This window comes from Neolamprologus multifasciatus, chromosome 7 (genome assembly GCF_963576455.1).
Source record: "Neolamprologus multifasciatus chromosome 7, fNeoMul1.2, whole genome shotgun sequence".
NCBI classification, from domain to species: Eukaryota; Metazoa; Chordata; class Actinopteri; order Cichliformes; family Cichlidae; genus Neolamprologus; species Neolamprologus multifasciatus.
In genome coordinates, this window is record NC_140445.1 from 11519762 (window position 1) to 11534522 (window position 14761).

General features: G+C 40.2%; 1 protein-coding gene across 3 annotated transcripts in view; it reads right to left on the minus strand.

Annotated features, from left to right (window-relative positions):
• dennd1a (DENN/MADD domain containing 1A) overlaps nucleotides 1–14761 on the minus strand; it is a 44988-nt gene that overhangs the window by 11287 nt on the left and 18940 nt on the right. For 2 of the 3 annotated variants that reach the window (XM_085167580.1, XM_085167578.1), the window contains 8 exons: nucleotides 14198–14299; nucleotides 13893–13980; nucleotides 13739–13779; nucleotides 11835–11906; nucleotides 11428–11484; nucleotides 11041–11193; nucleotides 2714–2778; nucleotides 1225–1362 (listed from right to left, as the gene is read on the minus strand). In XM_085167580.1, the coding sequence (XP_085023706.1) occupies nucleotides 1225–1362; nucleotides 2714–2778; nucleotides 11041–11193; nucleotides 11428–11484; nucleotides 11835–11906; nucleotides 13739–13779; nucleotides 13893–13980; nucleotides 14198–14299 (716 nt within the window). The remainder of the gene's footprint in view (nucleotides 1–1224; nucleotides 1363–2713; nucleotides 2779–11040; nucleotides 11194–11427; nucleotides 11485–11834; nucleotides 11907–13738; nucleotides 13780–13892; nucleotides 13981–14197; nucleotides 14300–14761) is intronic. The other variant, XM_085167581.1, reaches the window with a different exon arrangement.

Consider the following 14761-nt stretch of genomic DNA (forward strand, 5'->3'; position numbering starts at 1 on the left):
ATATATACAGTGTTATCTTCATTTTAGATGTCAAAAAGTATTTGCGGCTCCCAGTGTTTTCTTTTGCGTGGAAACCGGGTCCAAATGGCTCTTTGGGTGTTAAAGGTTGCTGACCCCTGACCCAGACCATAATTATGGGGACCCCACCCTAGAGTCAGGCATAGGGGAGGGGCTCACTTGAGAGCACCTGGTGGTCATGCCTTAACCTATGGAGCCTGCCCAGGCTCAGCCTGAATGAGTCACATAGGCCAGTCCTACCATAGGCCCACCAACTGATCTGTGGTTGGAACCACAGGGGTCTGCTGTTTTTTTCGTTTCTGCTTTTTCATTTTAACCTGTTTTGGTCCCTGGATGCTTAACCTTGCATGGCTTTGAACACTTCACTGTCTCTAAAAAGCCTGGAGTAGAGGATTGGGGAGAGGAAGGTCAGGCCATCTCTGGTTAAACAGCTGATCCAGGTAATCATTACAAAATGGATGGATGGATAGATGGATCAATGGAGTATAATAGTACTAAAAAAAAGCATCTACAGTAATAAAAAGACATGTTAACATAGAAGTAAAAGAAGAGCTGTGCTTATCACTGTACAGTGATAAGCATCGCCACCTTAGATTAAGAAGGCTCTTGGATTTATTTTCCTAGTTGGTTGGGAAATTTGTTTGTGAAGTTTCCATATCTGTATACTTACAGGGTTTTTTTGTTTGTTTTTTTTACAACCGTAATGCATTTTACTGGTATACATTTAATTTCTTTAGAGATCTTTAACCACCATTAGATAACATCTCTGGGGTAGGTTGCACTCACAGGGATAATTTTCTATGAAAGAGAAGTCATATGATCTGTGGAACACCCATTTGTGATTGGTCAGAGGCTTCCCACACCACCCCTTTCACCCTTGAGTTGATAACAACCCTCAACAACGTATGACCACTTATCCTTGTCACCAATTTTCCACCCCGATAATTGAAAGATATCCTGGGTATGTTGAACTTAGTTTAGATCCCAGGTTTCATAAGCCCGTACCAACAACAGAACATTGGTTTACAATTAGTACGATTAGGGAAACAAAACAATCTACAAATGTCCCTATCCAAGAACCTATCCAAATGTACAGCTTTAAAAGTAGCTATGCACAGACATGCCCACAATTACTGAAAGAGAAAAGGAATAAGAAAGGCTTGTTAATGAACCAAACAGTGCAAAGTCAATCATGGAAATGCATACAGAGGCGACCACTCAAAAGGGACCGAGAAGAAAAAGCTGTCAGGAAACCCAGAGATGGACTCATTGTCGTATTGGAGCTCATCTCCAGACGAATCCTCAGACAGAAAGACTGTGTAGTGACGAGTAGGACGGACAGGGCTACGGTGACAAGAGGAAAGACAACAGAAAATACACAGTTCATTACACAGGGGGCAGAAAGCAAGAGGCACATTAAGAAGAGAAATTAGAAGAATTAGAATGAGAAGTTTTCTAGTTTCTTATTATTTTGTTGCTCAATTTAAGTTATATAAGAGTATTCAATTATTGATTTGAATGGGCAAAGGGTTTGTTGAAAAAGAAAATAATCCAAATTTTTGGCACTCCTTCAAGTAAATCCTTAATTTTTTCTGATTTCCAATGATGCAAATCTTGTTCCTGTAATGGTACACACAGCTTCTGTCCTATTGCTCCATCTTTATGATGTCAAAAAGGGGGGATGTACTTATATAGGCATCACAGAAATCCCTTCCACCTAATGTTCAAAATATCTGTTTACACAGTGTAGCCAATCAGAAGAAAGGTGGTTTAAAACAGTTTATTTCAGACATAGGGGCTAAAGGGGTGCACCAACACCCATCACAAAATGTATTGATTTGTCTGAATTGTGAGTGATGCACCAAGAGGCAATTGAAGGGAGTCTGATTTGTGTCTAATTCACTACAGCAGTACAGAACAACTGTTTCACCATCATCAATATCTTTCAGTGGTACCAAACAAACATTCCAATTATACTCTTAGTCGAGTCGCTTTTGACCAGGATATGTTGTTCAATGCACCATGTTAGACAAATATGTAGAACTGCTTTCTTCAATTTGTGTAATCTCTCTAAAATTAGAAATATCCTGTTAACTTAAAGACCTCATGGTACCCTATTATCCCAATAGAGCACTTCGTTCTCAGGCTGAAGGTATACCTGTGGTTATTAGGATATTTAAAAGTAGAATGGGAGGGAGAGCCTTCCGGTTGCAGGTCCTTCTTCTGTGGAACCAGCTCCCAGCTTGGATTAGGGACACAGACACTCTCTACTTTCAAGATTAGATTTAAGACTTTTTTGTTTTGACAAAGCTTATAGTTAGGGTTGGATCAGGAGGCCTTGAACCCACCCTTAGTTATGAGTTATTATTAATCTCTGGCTCTCTTCCACAGCATGTCTTTTGTCTCGTCTATCTCCATTTACCCCCACCGGTCATGGCAGGTGGATGCTGAGATTATATTATCAGTTTATATGTGGATTATATATGGAGACCCATTTTAATATGATGAATTTAGAAGTGTCCAGGTATGTTGATTGTAGATATTAACAAGGTTAAAGAAACCCACATGTTGTTTGAATCCTTTAGGCCCACAATTTATCCACTACCTTATCCAACAAGGGAACATTAACATTATCTCTTGACTGAACAAACTCAAAAACAGTGGAATTTGCTGTTTATAAATAAAGTATGCTTACTGGTCAATGCTGCTTTCCAGACTCAGATTGCTGCTTGGTCTTTTCAACAGCACTGGTGGCCGAGCCTGTGGACATGACGAAATAGGAGAGAAAGGAGAAATTTTAATGTCAGAAATACAAATAATGTACCACTATCTAAAGAAAGATAGATATAGATTGTTATACATATATTGTGTATATATACACAGTGGCTTGCAAAAGTATTTGGCCCCCTTGAATTTTTCCACATTTTGTCACATTACAGCCACAAACATGAATCAATTTTATTGGAATTCCACGTGAAAGACCAATACAAAGTGGTGTACACGTTTGAAGGTGAACAAAAATCATACATGATTCCAAACATTTTTTACAAATAAATAACTGCAAAGTGGGGTGTGCGTAATTATGTGGTTCTACAATACTTTGTGCAATTACAGCTGCCAGTCTTTTAGGGTATGTCTCTACCAGCTTTGCACATCTAGAGACTGAAATCCTTGCCCATTCTTCTTTGCAAAACAGCTCCAGCTCAGTCAGATTAGATGGACAGCGTTTGTGAACAGCAGTTTTCAGATCTTGCCACAGATTCTCGATTGGATTTAGATCTGGACTTTGACTGGGCCATTCTAACACATGGATATGTTTTGTTTTAAACCATTCCATTGTTGCCCTGGCTTTATGTTTAGGGTCGTTGTCCTGCTGGAAGGTGAACCTCCACCCCAGTCTCAAGTCTTTTGCAGACTCCAAGAGGTTTTCTTCCAAGATTGCCCTGTATTTGGCTCCATCTATCTTCCCATCAACTCTGACCAGCTTCCCTGCCCCTGCTGAAGAGAAGCACCCCCAGAGCATGATGCTGCCACCACCATATTTGACAGAGGGGATGGTGTGTTCAGAGTGATGTGCGGTGTTAGTTTTCCGCCACACATAGCGTTTTGCATTCCATACTCCTTCCATTTCTGAATGATCGCTTGAACAGTGCTCCGTGGGATGTTTAAGGCTTGGGAAATATTTTTGTAGCCTGCTTTAAATTTCTCAATAACTTTATCCCTGACCTGTCTGGTGTCTAAATCCAATCGAGAATCTGTGGCAAGATCTGAAAACTGCTGTTCACAAACGCTGTCCATCTAATCTGACTGAGCTGGAGCTGTTTAGCAAAGAAGAATGGGCAAGAATTTCAGTCGCTAGATGTGCAAAGCTGGTAGAGACATACACTGAAAGACTGGCAGCTGTAATTGCAGCAAAAGGTGGTTCTACAAAGTATTGACTCAGGGGGCTGAATAATTACGCACACCCCACTTTTCAGTTATTTATTTGTAAAAAATGTTTGGAATCATGTATGATTTTCGTTCCACTTCTCACGTGTACACCACTTTGTATTTGTCTTTCACGTGGAATTCCAATAAAATTGATTCATGTTTGTGGCTGTAATGTGACAAAATGTGGAAAAGTTCAAGGGGGCCAAATACTTTGCAAGCCACTGTGTGTATATATATACATATATGTATGTATACACATATGTATGTATACACATATGTATGTATACACACATATATATATATACACACATATATGTATACACACATATGTATACACACATATATATATATACACACATATATGTATACACACATATGTATACACACACATATATACATATATATATACACACACATATATATATATATATATATATAACACCCAGCGGGCGGTTTATCCTTCAAGCTCTACCAGAGGTCCTCTACCAGAGGCCTGGGAGCTTGAGGGTCCTGCGCAGTATCTTAGCTGTTCCCAGGACTGCGCTCTTCTGGACAGAGATCTCCGATGTTATTCCCGGGATCTGCTGGAGTCACTCGCCTAGCTTGGGAGTCACCGCACCTAGTGCTCCGATTACCACGGGGACCACCGTTACCTTCACCCTCCACATCCTCTCGAGCTCTTCTCTGAGCCCTTGGTATTTCTCCAGCTTCTTGTGTTCCTTCTTCCTGATATTGCTGTCATTCGGAACCGCTACATCGATCACTACGGCCGTCTTCTTCTGTTTGTCTACCACCACTATGTCCGGTTGGTTAGCCACCACCATTTTGTCCGTCTGTATCTGGAAGTCCCACAGGATCTTAGCTCGGTCATTCTCCACCACCCTTGGGGGCATTTCCCATTTTGACCTCGGGACTTCCAGGTTATACTCGGCACAGATGTTCCTGTACACTATGCCGGCCACTTGGTTATGCCGTTCCATGTATGCCTTGCCTGCTAGCATCTTGCACCCTGCTGTTATGTGCTGGATTGTCTCTGGGGCATCTTTACACAGCCTGCACCTGGGGTCTTGCCTGGTGTGATAGACCCCAGCCTCTATGGATCTTGTACTCAGAGCTTGTTCTTGTGCTGCCATGATTAGTGCCTCTGTGCTGTCTTTCAGTCCAGCTTTGTCCAGCCACTGGTAGGATTTCTGGATATCAGCCACCTCCTCTATCTGCCGGTGGTACATACCATGCAGGGGCCTGTCCTTCCATGATGGTTCCTCGTCTCCCTCCTCTTTCTTGGGTTTCTGCTGCCTGAGGTATTCACTGAGCACGCTGTCAGTTGGGGCCATCTTCGTGATGTATTCTTGGATGTTCGTTGTCTCATCCTGGACTGTGGTGCACGGGCAGGGCGTACGTGTTGATGGCCCAGATCTTGTTCTTACCGTTCAACTGACTCCTCAGGACTTGCCTGACCCTCTGCAGGTACTTGGTGGTTGCAGCTTTTCTAGCAGCCTCTTCATGGTTCCCATTCGCCTGCGGGATCCCCAGGTACTTGTAACTGTCCTCTATGTCTGCAATTGCCTTCTGGTAGTTCAATCCCCTCAGTTCTGACTACCTTCCCTCTCTTTGTTACCATCCGACTACACTTCTCCAGTCCGAACGACATTCCAATGTCATTGCTGTATAGCCTGGTAGTGTGGATCAGTGAATCGATGTCTCGTTCACTCTTGGCATACAGCTTGATGTCATCCATGTACAGGAGGTGGCTGACAACTGCTCCGTTCCGTAGTCGGTATCCGTAGCCAGTCTTGTTAATGATCTCACTGAGGGGGTTCAGGCCTATGCAGAACAGCAGTGGGGACAGAGCATCTCCTTGGTAGATCCCGCACTTGATGGTGACTTGTGCTATGGGCGTGGAGTTGGCCTCTAGTTTTGTACGCCACATCCCCATTGAGTTCCTGATGAAGGCTCTTAGGGTCCCATTGATCTTGTACAATTCTAGGCATTCCAGTATCCAGCTGTGGGGCATTGAGTCATAGGCCTTCTTGTAATCAATCCAGGCAGTGCACAGGTTGGTCAGTCTGGTCTTGCAGTCTCGGCTGAATGTTCTGTTTACCAGTAGCTGGTGTTTTGCGCCTCTGGTATTCTTGCCAATTCCTTTCTGTGTCCCGCTCATGTATTGACCCATGTGCCTGTTCATCTTAGCCGATATGATGCCTGACAGGAGCTTCCATGTAGTACTGAGGCAGGTTATTGGTCGGTAGTTGGAGGGGACTGGTCCCTTCTTGGAGTCCTTGGGGATCAGGACCGTCCGACCTTCGGTTAGCCATTCCGGGTGTCCCTCGTTAACTAGCAGCTGGTTCATTTGTGCTGCCAGACGCTCGTCGAGTGCAGTCAGCTTCTTTAGCCAGTAGGCGTGAACCATGTCGAGCCCTGGTGCTGTCCAACTCTTCATACTGGAGACCCTTTCTTGGATATCTGCCACTGTGATGGTTACTGGACCCGAAGCCGGTTACCAAGATTACGTGAAGTACCCTCAGAAGGTCTGCTAGAGGATGTTAATGCAGCACTACGGACAATACCTACAACCACGATTACCGACACTAACAAGCTGATCTACAATACGGCAGTAGTGATCAGTGAGATGCTTGGCTACAAAAAGCACTGTATCGAACGGTTCAATATCAATACGAGTATTGTTGCACCCCTAATATATATATATATATATATATATATATATATATATATATATATATATATACACATATATATATATATATATATATATATATATATATATATATATATATATATATATATATATACACATATATATTAGGGGTGCAACGATACACAAAATTCACGGTTCGGTTCGGTTCGATACTTTGGTGTCACGGTTCGATATTTTTTCGATACAAAAAAAATGTTCATGCCTTTTTATTAATTTGTCATTTATTAAATTTTCACGGCACATTCTGCACCACATCTCTGTGCGTTCATCATTTGTTTGAAGCCAGCTCACCTCCTGCAACCACTTTTCCGAGAATACGCACTTCTTTTGTGGTTCGGACTCCTTCTGACATTTCTTTGGAGGTGGAGGAACATCACAGTAATTGCTTAAAGGAGCTTCTTCGACGTCTTTAAGAGTTTTAAACAAATGTCTGTCCTCCTCCTGAAAATCTTATGTACGCAAACACGCGTTGCAACTTCTTATCTTGTGCGGGTTTTTATTTTGACAGCGAATGCGCACCTGCGGACGACTTATGTGCAGCTCTGGTTATTTAGCTCGTCATATTGCAGCCACAGAAATTCTTTTGTCCATGAAACCATAAAGCTGCACTTTCTTTTTGCCTTATAGTCTGATTTGTCATAACTTTTCCGTTTTGTCACTTCTTCACCCTGACCTGTCTTATTTGGCTCAGCAGAACTAAAATATATATCCTGCTGCTTTTACACACGCACTAACATAACGCTCAGCGATTCTCTGCGCGATCAACCTCTCACATGTTTAAGCTGCGGGAGATTTCACTTGTCATGTTTGCATAGTAAACTAACGATTGATAAGATGATGTCAGAGGAATTGGTGCAAATTATCATCACTCACCAATCAGTACTGTCGCTTTCTATACACAGTTCACGCGATTGCAAAGTGAAAGCAAAAAACAAGCGCAAATTCAAACGCGATTTCAGTATGTCACATATTGACAGTGGCCGATGCCAATGACATAATTACCCAGCTACATTTCCGAAAGAATGCAAAAGCATTGACATATATTTTTCCTTCCTACGATAGCCCGACGGGCAGGGCAGAGATAGATTTTGGTAGCCCGACTGGAAAAAAGCCCCAGGACGTCGGGCTAGCGATTTTGCGAGCCCTGTATCTGATTGAGGAATCACTCATCTTTGGAAAAGAGAGTTTATTACAGAAATGTCTCTTTCCAAAATAAAAGCTATACTATACGCTTCTTCTGGGCTATATTCTCAGCAGCATATTAAACATATCAGGTCCCCATAAGGAGAATCATGTGCTAACGGCTGTCTAAATGACTCGGGTAAAGTTTGTAGCATGCGTGCTTGTTTTGTCTGCTTCCACTTGTCTTTGCACTAGGATGATGTCGGAGTAAATGTGCAGTCATATTGGTTGTGTTCCCACTAGTGCTGTCAGCGTTAATCTGAAATGACGTTAACACCACAACACGGCAAATCTCCGTTAACGAGCTACCGCGGATCGCCTCATGAGTGGGGCTGGAAGAGTCAACACATTAACGAGCTAACTGCGCTAACACACTAGTTCCCACCAATTGAGCATTGCTGGCACATCCAACATACTGTTTTACTTTTGTCCATGACACGCTTACCTTCAGGGTCATACGTCACATGAAGACCAAAATAGTTCCAAACGCCAGATCTGAATGAGGGTGGGGGAGGTTCAATTTGCCATGTTGCAAGGAGCTTAGCTTCTGTCTGCTAGCTTGCCCTGCGCTCAGTGAATCTGTGTTCGACTACTCCGCCTAGGCTGCACTGTCGAGCACAGATCCACTGAGCGCTCAACACAGACAGCATCGTCAGAAGGAAAGTTGATAAAATAAATTAAAAATGTTGTATTGTTCGATACATATGCGTACCGAACCGAAAGCACTGTATCGAACGGTTCGATATCGATACGAGTATCGTTGCACCCCTAATATATATATATATATATATATATATATATATATATATATATACACATATATATACATATATATATATATATATATATATATACACATACATATATATATATACACATACATATATATATATATATATATATATATATATATATATATATATATATATATATATACACATACATATATATACACATACATATATACATATATATATACACATACATATATATATATACACATACATATATATATATACACATGCATATATATATATACACATACATATATATATATATATATATATATATATATATATATATATATATATATATTAGGGGTGCAACAATACTCGTATTGATATTGAACCGTTCGATACAGTGCTTTCGGTTCGGTACGCATATGTATCGAACAATACAACATTTTTAATTTATTTGATCAACTTTCCTTCTGACGATGCTGTCTGTGTTGAGCGCTCAGTGGATCTGCGCTCGACAGTGCGGCCTAGGCAGAGTAGTCGAACGCAGATTCACTGAGCGCAGGGCAAGCTAGCGAGACAGAAGTTAAGCTCTCGTTGCAACATGGCAAATTGAACCTCCCCCACCCTCATTCAAATCTGGCGTTTGGAACTATTTTGGTTTTCATGTGAAGTATGACCCTGAAGGTAAGCGCGTCATGGACAAAAGTAAAACAGTATGTTGGATGTGCCACGCAATGCTCAATTACATTGGTGGGAACTACTGCGTTTGCTCGTTAACGTGTTGACGGCGTCCAGCCCCACGCACGGGGCGATCCGCGGTAGCTCGTTAACAGAGATTTGCCATGTTGTGGCGTTAATGTCATTTCAACGAGATTAACGCTGACAGCACTAGTGGGAACACAACGAATATGACTGCACATTTACTCCGACATCATCCTAGTGCAAAGACAAGTGGAAACAGACAAAAACAACAAGCACGCATGCTACAAACTTTACCCGAGCCATTTAGACAGCCATTAGCACATGATTCTCCTCATGGGGACCTGATATGTTTAATATGCTGCTGAGAATATAGCCCAGAAGAAGCGTATAGTATAGCTTTTATTTTGGAAAGAGACATTTCTATGTAATAAACTCTCTTTTCCAAAGATGAGTGATTTCTCAATCAGATAGATTTATTTTTTTATTACTTTGTTGTTCCAGCAACATTAAATTTAAAAACTGTACTTTTGAGTTAAAATATATATTTATAATTTTAATAAATGACAAATTAAAAAGGCATGAACATTTTTTTTTGTATCGAAAAAATATTGAACCGTGACACCAAAGTATCGAACCGAACCGTGAATTTTGTGTATTGTTGCACCCCTAATATATATGTGTGTGTGCGCATATATACAGTGGTCCCTCGCTATAACGCGGTTCACCTTTCGCGACCTTGCCGTTTCGCGGAACAACTCTTTCCAATAGCTTTAGCTCATAGCTCATTATTATTTCCACTCTATAGTTACTACAGCTCTGCCCATTACCTTTGTTCTGTTTTATGTCATGTTTTCCAGTCACTGTGTATTTATATACCACTCTGTATTTAATATTAGTTACTATTAATCTCTGGCTATCTTCCACAATGTGTCCTTGTCCTACCTTTCTCCCTTTACATTTTTTCCTCACTGACCAAAGTTCTTGCTCACAGGGGGGGTCATCTGATTATTGGGATTTTCTGTTTTTTCTCTGTATTATTGTAGGGTCTTTACCTTACAATGTAAAGCACCTTAAGGCAACTTCTGTTGTGATTTTGCCCTATATAAATAAAACTGAAACTGAACTGAATTCTTGAAAACTGGGACCAGTACACTTCTTCTCTGCTCTTCAGACTTCCTTTCACTTTGTGTTAATCAATCTGGTTAGTCCATTGCCCTCTCTTCTATACAACTCCATACTTCACAGGACTTTTTTTCCTGTGCCCAAGTGCTTTCAAACATTCACATACAGACAGACTAATGGATCCATCAGAGGCAATCCTTAGTAGATCCCTGATTCCATCATTCAAACAACCTTCCAATTTGTAAATGAACCACTTTGCCACCCATAAGCCGTTTCTTAAATATTTGCAATGAATAGCTGTACAGGTGTACCTAATAATACAGCCCATGATTGTATATAGTTTAAAAAATAATTACACACGTCAGCTTATCTACTCTGGAACGTAGATAGTGCTTTGCGGGCACATTTTAATATTTTTTTCCAAATTTAAATAATTACAATATACAATATCAGTCTCATATTTTTGTACTGGGAAATGCAATCAAATATAATGCTACAAACAGAATAATGCTATTTTAACAGACCAGATTTAAATCCCCCTAAGACATAGCATTTCAGGTGTGCTATGACATAAGTGTTTCATATGAAACGTTTTTAGCGTTTTTACATTGTCACATCCTTTTTGCCCACCTGTCCCAAGTGCATAGTGACTGGCCGACTGTCTTCCCAGTTTTGCAGTGACCTGTTGCTTCTAGCTGCACCAGTGGAGGTGGCAAATCCTGCTGTGCTGTCATCATCAGTCACTGCTGACCCCTCAGTGGAGAGTCCATTCTCTGCTTGCTCCTGCAGTGGTGGTGGTGGTGGTGGTGGTGGGGGGGGGGGGGGGGGGGGGACGACACAGGAAGAAGAAAAGTTAACAAAGGTGAAAGTAGTGGTGGCAGAGAAGGAAAAGAAGGACAGAGGCTGCATGCTGTGGCTGGAAGGCCATAGGGTCAAAAATGACAGGTTAGGGAAGCCATCATTATAATTCATGATTAAAACTCCCAAATGATTCAGAGCAGGAAAACAAATCAATACCTTTTGCTTCAACCGACTCTTGACTTCTCTGATCCTCATTTTTGCATGGTCCTTGGCCTGTTGAACACATAAGCACGCATAGGTCATTGCCATTGTGAATGTATTTACATCTTCTTAAGATTCTTACATTTCAAAGGAAAGTTGAGGCAAGTCTCATCTACACAGTGAAACTACGTAAATAAGAATGAAGGTGCAGAGTATCACCCACGTAGACACCTCATGCTCACAGATCCTTTATACTTTTCAGAGGAGCTCTGTTAATTAAACCTTGAAACAATATAGCTTTGTAACACACAAGGTTTGTTGCTGATATGGTTGATCACCATGTTAGCTCATATTGTAACACAGGGGATTAATATTAACAGCTGATACATGGAAGAAATTTCAAAAGTCACTAAAGTGCTCACAAATTTATAAACTGTCTTCATGGCTGGGTTTGCTTTGGTCTTCACTGTGTTGAAGATGGCTCCACCACCTTTCTGCAAAACAAACAAAAATGTTATATATTTATATATATTACGATTAATTTTTAGTTGAACCAGTATCATCAAAGTTCTCAAACTCCAATCAAAATCCTTAAAACCAGTATGCAGTACCTTTTGACTTCAAACTATGGTGTGTATTATGGCAAAAACATTCAATTTTGTTCTCATATGAGATGTTTCTTGTGTGACACCTTGGTAATGAGACATCTTTTTTATAACCCATCACTTAGGACAAAAACAGCTGATATTATTTTGCACTAAGTGGCAGCTTTTAATTACTGATGAATTTCAGCTGGTGTCATGATTTTTTTCACCTACCTTTCTTCACGTGCTTGGTCCTTTTTCCCTGCGTTATTTCGTATTATTACACAATTTATGGACATTGTGTAATAATCTATGATTTGATTTCTTTGCATGTGTGAATTGAATGGATAGCTACCAACATCTGGTGAGAATTTTATGCCAACAGCATCTTTAGAAATATATTTATTTAGAAAATTGGTGATGTGTTCAATACTTATTATACCTGCTGTATTTTTATTTGTATATATTAGCACCTACAATTATATAAAGCACTGAAGCACATAGAACAAAGTGATTAGAATAAAGGAGTGAATGCAACATATCATTGTCTATTTGCAGAATCAGACAACACGATGTGTTTATACACCTCTCCGCATTTAATCATTAAGTATTATTAATCTCTGGCTCTCTTCCACAGCATGTCTCTGTACTGTCTTCATCATCTCACCCCCAAGCGGTCTTGGCAGATGGCCGCCCATCCCTGAGCCTGGTTCTGCTGAAGATCTCTTCCTGTTAAAGGGGAGTTTTTCTTTCCCACTTTCACCAAAGTGCTTGCTCGAAGGGGAGGGTTCTAATTGTTGAGTTTCTCTCAGTTTCCTCTATATTACTGTAGGGTCTTTGCCTTACAATATAAAACGCCTTGAGGCCACTGTTGTCGTGAATTGATGCTATATAAATAAAATTGAACTGACTTGAAAACTTGGTTATCCAATATGACAATGATCCCAAGTACACCACCAAATCTACAACAGCATGACTGTAAGAGAAAAGAATCAAGTTGCTGCACTGGCCTAGTCAAAGTCCAGGCCTCAACCTGACTAAAGCACTCTGTGTAAATAAAACCTGGAATGTTGCACAAAAAAAATGGGCACAAATTCCAAAAGAGAGAAGCTGAAAAATTTATACAGAAAACAATTATTTCAAGTTACTGCTAAAAGTGGCTATGCAAGTTATTGAATCATGGGATATATGTAGTGTTTTTCACACGTTTCACATGTTGACTTAGACTTACTTTTCTTCTGACATGACAGTAAATACCAAAAAAAAGTGGCATTCTGTCTCTCCTCATAACGACAGAGATTTGTGCTGGTGTGTGAGACCATGACCTAACAGCATAGCAGATAACTGAAACAATATTTCAAAAATTGATACAATTGCCAAAAAACCTACATGTTCAACCCTCTGGAGCCATTTATTTTTAAAATTAATTCCATTAGATGCTGAATTTTCAAAATTTCCATGATTTCTATCTTAGCAAACAGCTGTTGTCAACAGATGGGTAAAATTTTACTCTTGATTTATAAGCTTTTGACTATAAGTAAAATATATAATTTAAAAACTTCTTGAATGCTTCTTTTTCCTTCTAACAAAACAAGATCATTGAGATGACATATGTTTACATGTTTCAATAATATCTACAGCTGAAGAGTGCAGTGCAGGTTGAGGGATTACCCTCTTAACCCCTTTGATTTTATGGATACAACTTGGTTAAGAAACTAATCTTAGTATTCAGATGTGCTTACCTTTACAGTGAACAACCACTGGTGGTAGGTTTTGTCACTGCCTGTGGGGGGGAAACAAAAATACACAGCATCAAGCAAGTTGAATACTGGATACTAGATGAGGAAATTTCATATCCTATTACAGAGCATAAATAGTATTCCAGTGAATACTGACCTGCATATTCACTCATGTTGATCTCCTCCTCAAAGATGTCACTAAAACCTTCGCCTGAGTTCAGCAGGTCCAAGCGGCCGTCAATGAACTACAGGTCAAACCAAAACACATGAGCCAGCAAAAGGAAGCTGTGTGTGTGTGTGCACATATGTGTGCGTGTGGCCTTTTATAGTAAAATGTATTTATTTTTATTTTATCTTTACACTTTCACAATGAAGACATTGTGCCAGTACAGGTAAAGGTTAGTAGGCTAATGTTTAGGGTTAGGCACAGAGACACAGTGAGGGGTGTAAGCATATAAATACCTGTTTGAAGAACTGCAGCTGAATGGCATTCTGAAGGAACTGTCTCATGGCACTCGACCGATGGTTTAGAAAGGTTTCTTCATTAAATGTTATACGTTCTTCCTAGAATGCAGAAAAAAGATACCAACTGTCACAGTACTTTATAATAGTGTATAACTCAGGGATGTGGAAAAAAAAGTTTCACAAGATGCCATAATCACATTGTTTTCTTTTTCACATCACTGCATTTATAAAGTAATGTCTTACATAAAGGAGCAAAGAAACCAAATTTAGTCCATCCTATGGTGACTGACATCTGACATTCCTTTCAAGCTCAGCCCCTCAGGGTTTAAGTGCTTGGAATTAATATTACACGTACTTTGCCTTCACAGTTTTCTGAAAATTAGAGCCCCCTGCTATCCCTTTGTCACCAATAGGCAGGATTAATGTTATCAAAATGAATGTGCTACCCAGGTTTCTCTTTTTATGTCAGGGGAAATAATATTCCCCTATTTCTGTCCAAACAGTTTTTTAAGTCCTTAGACCAGATGGTTTCTTCTTTTCTGTGGAAGGGCTCTCTCTATT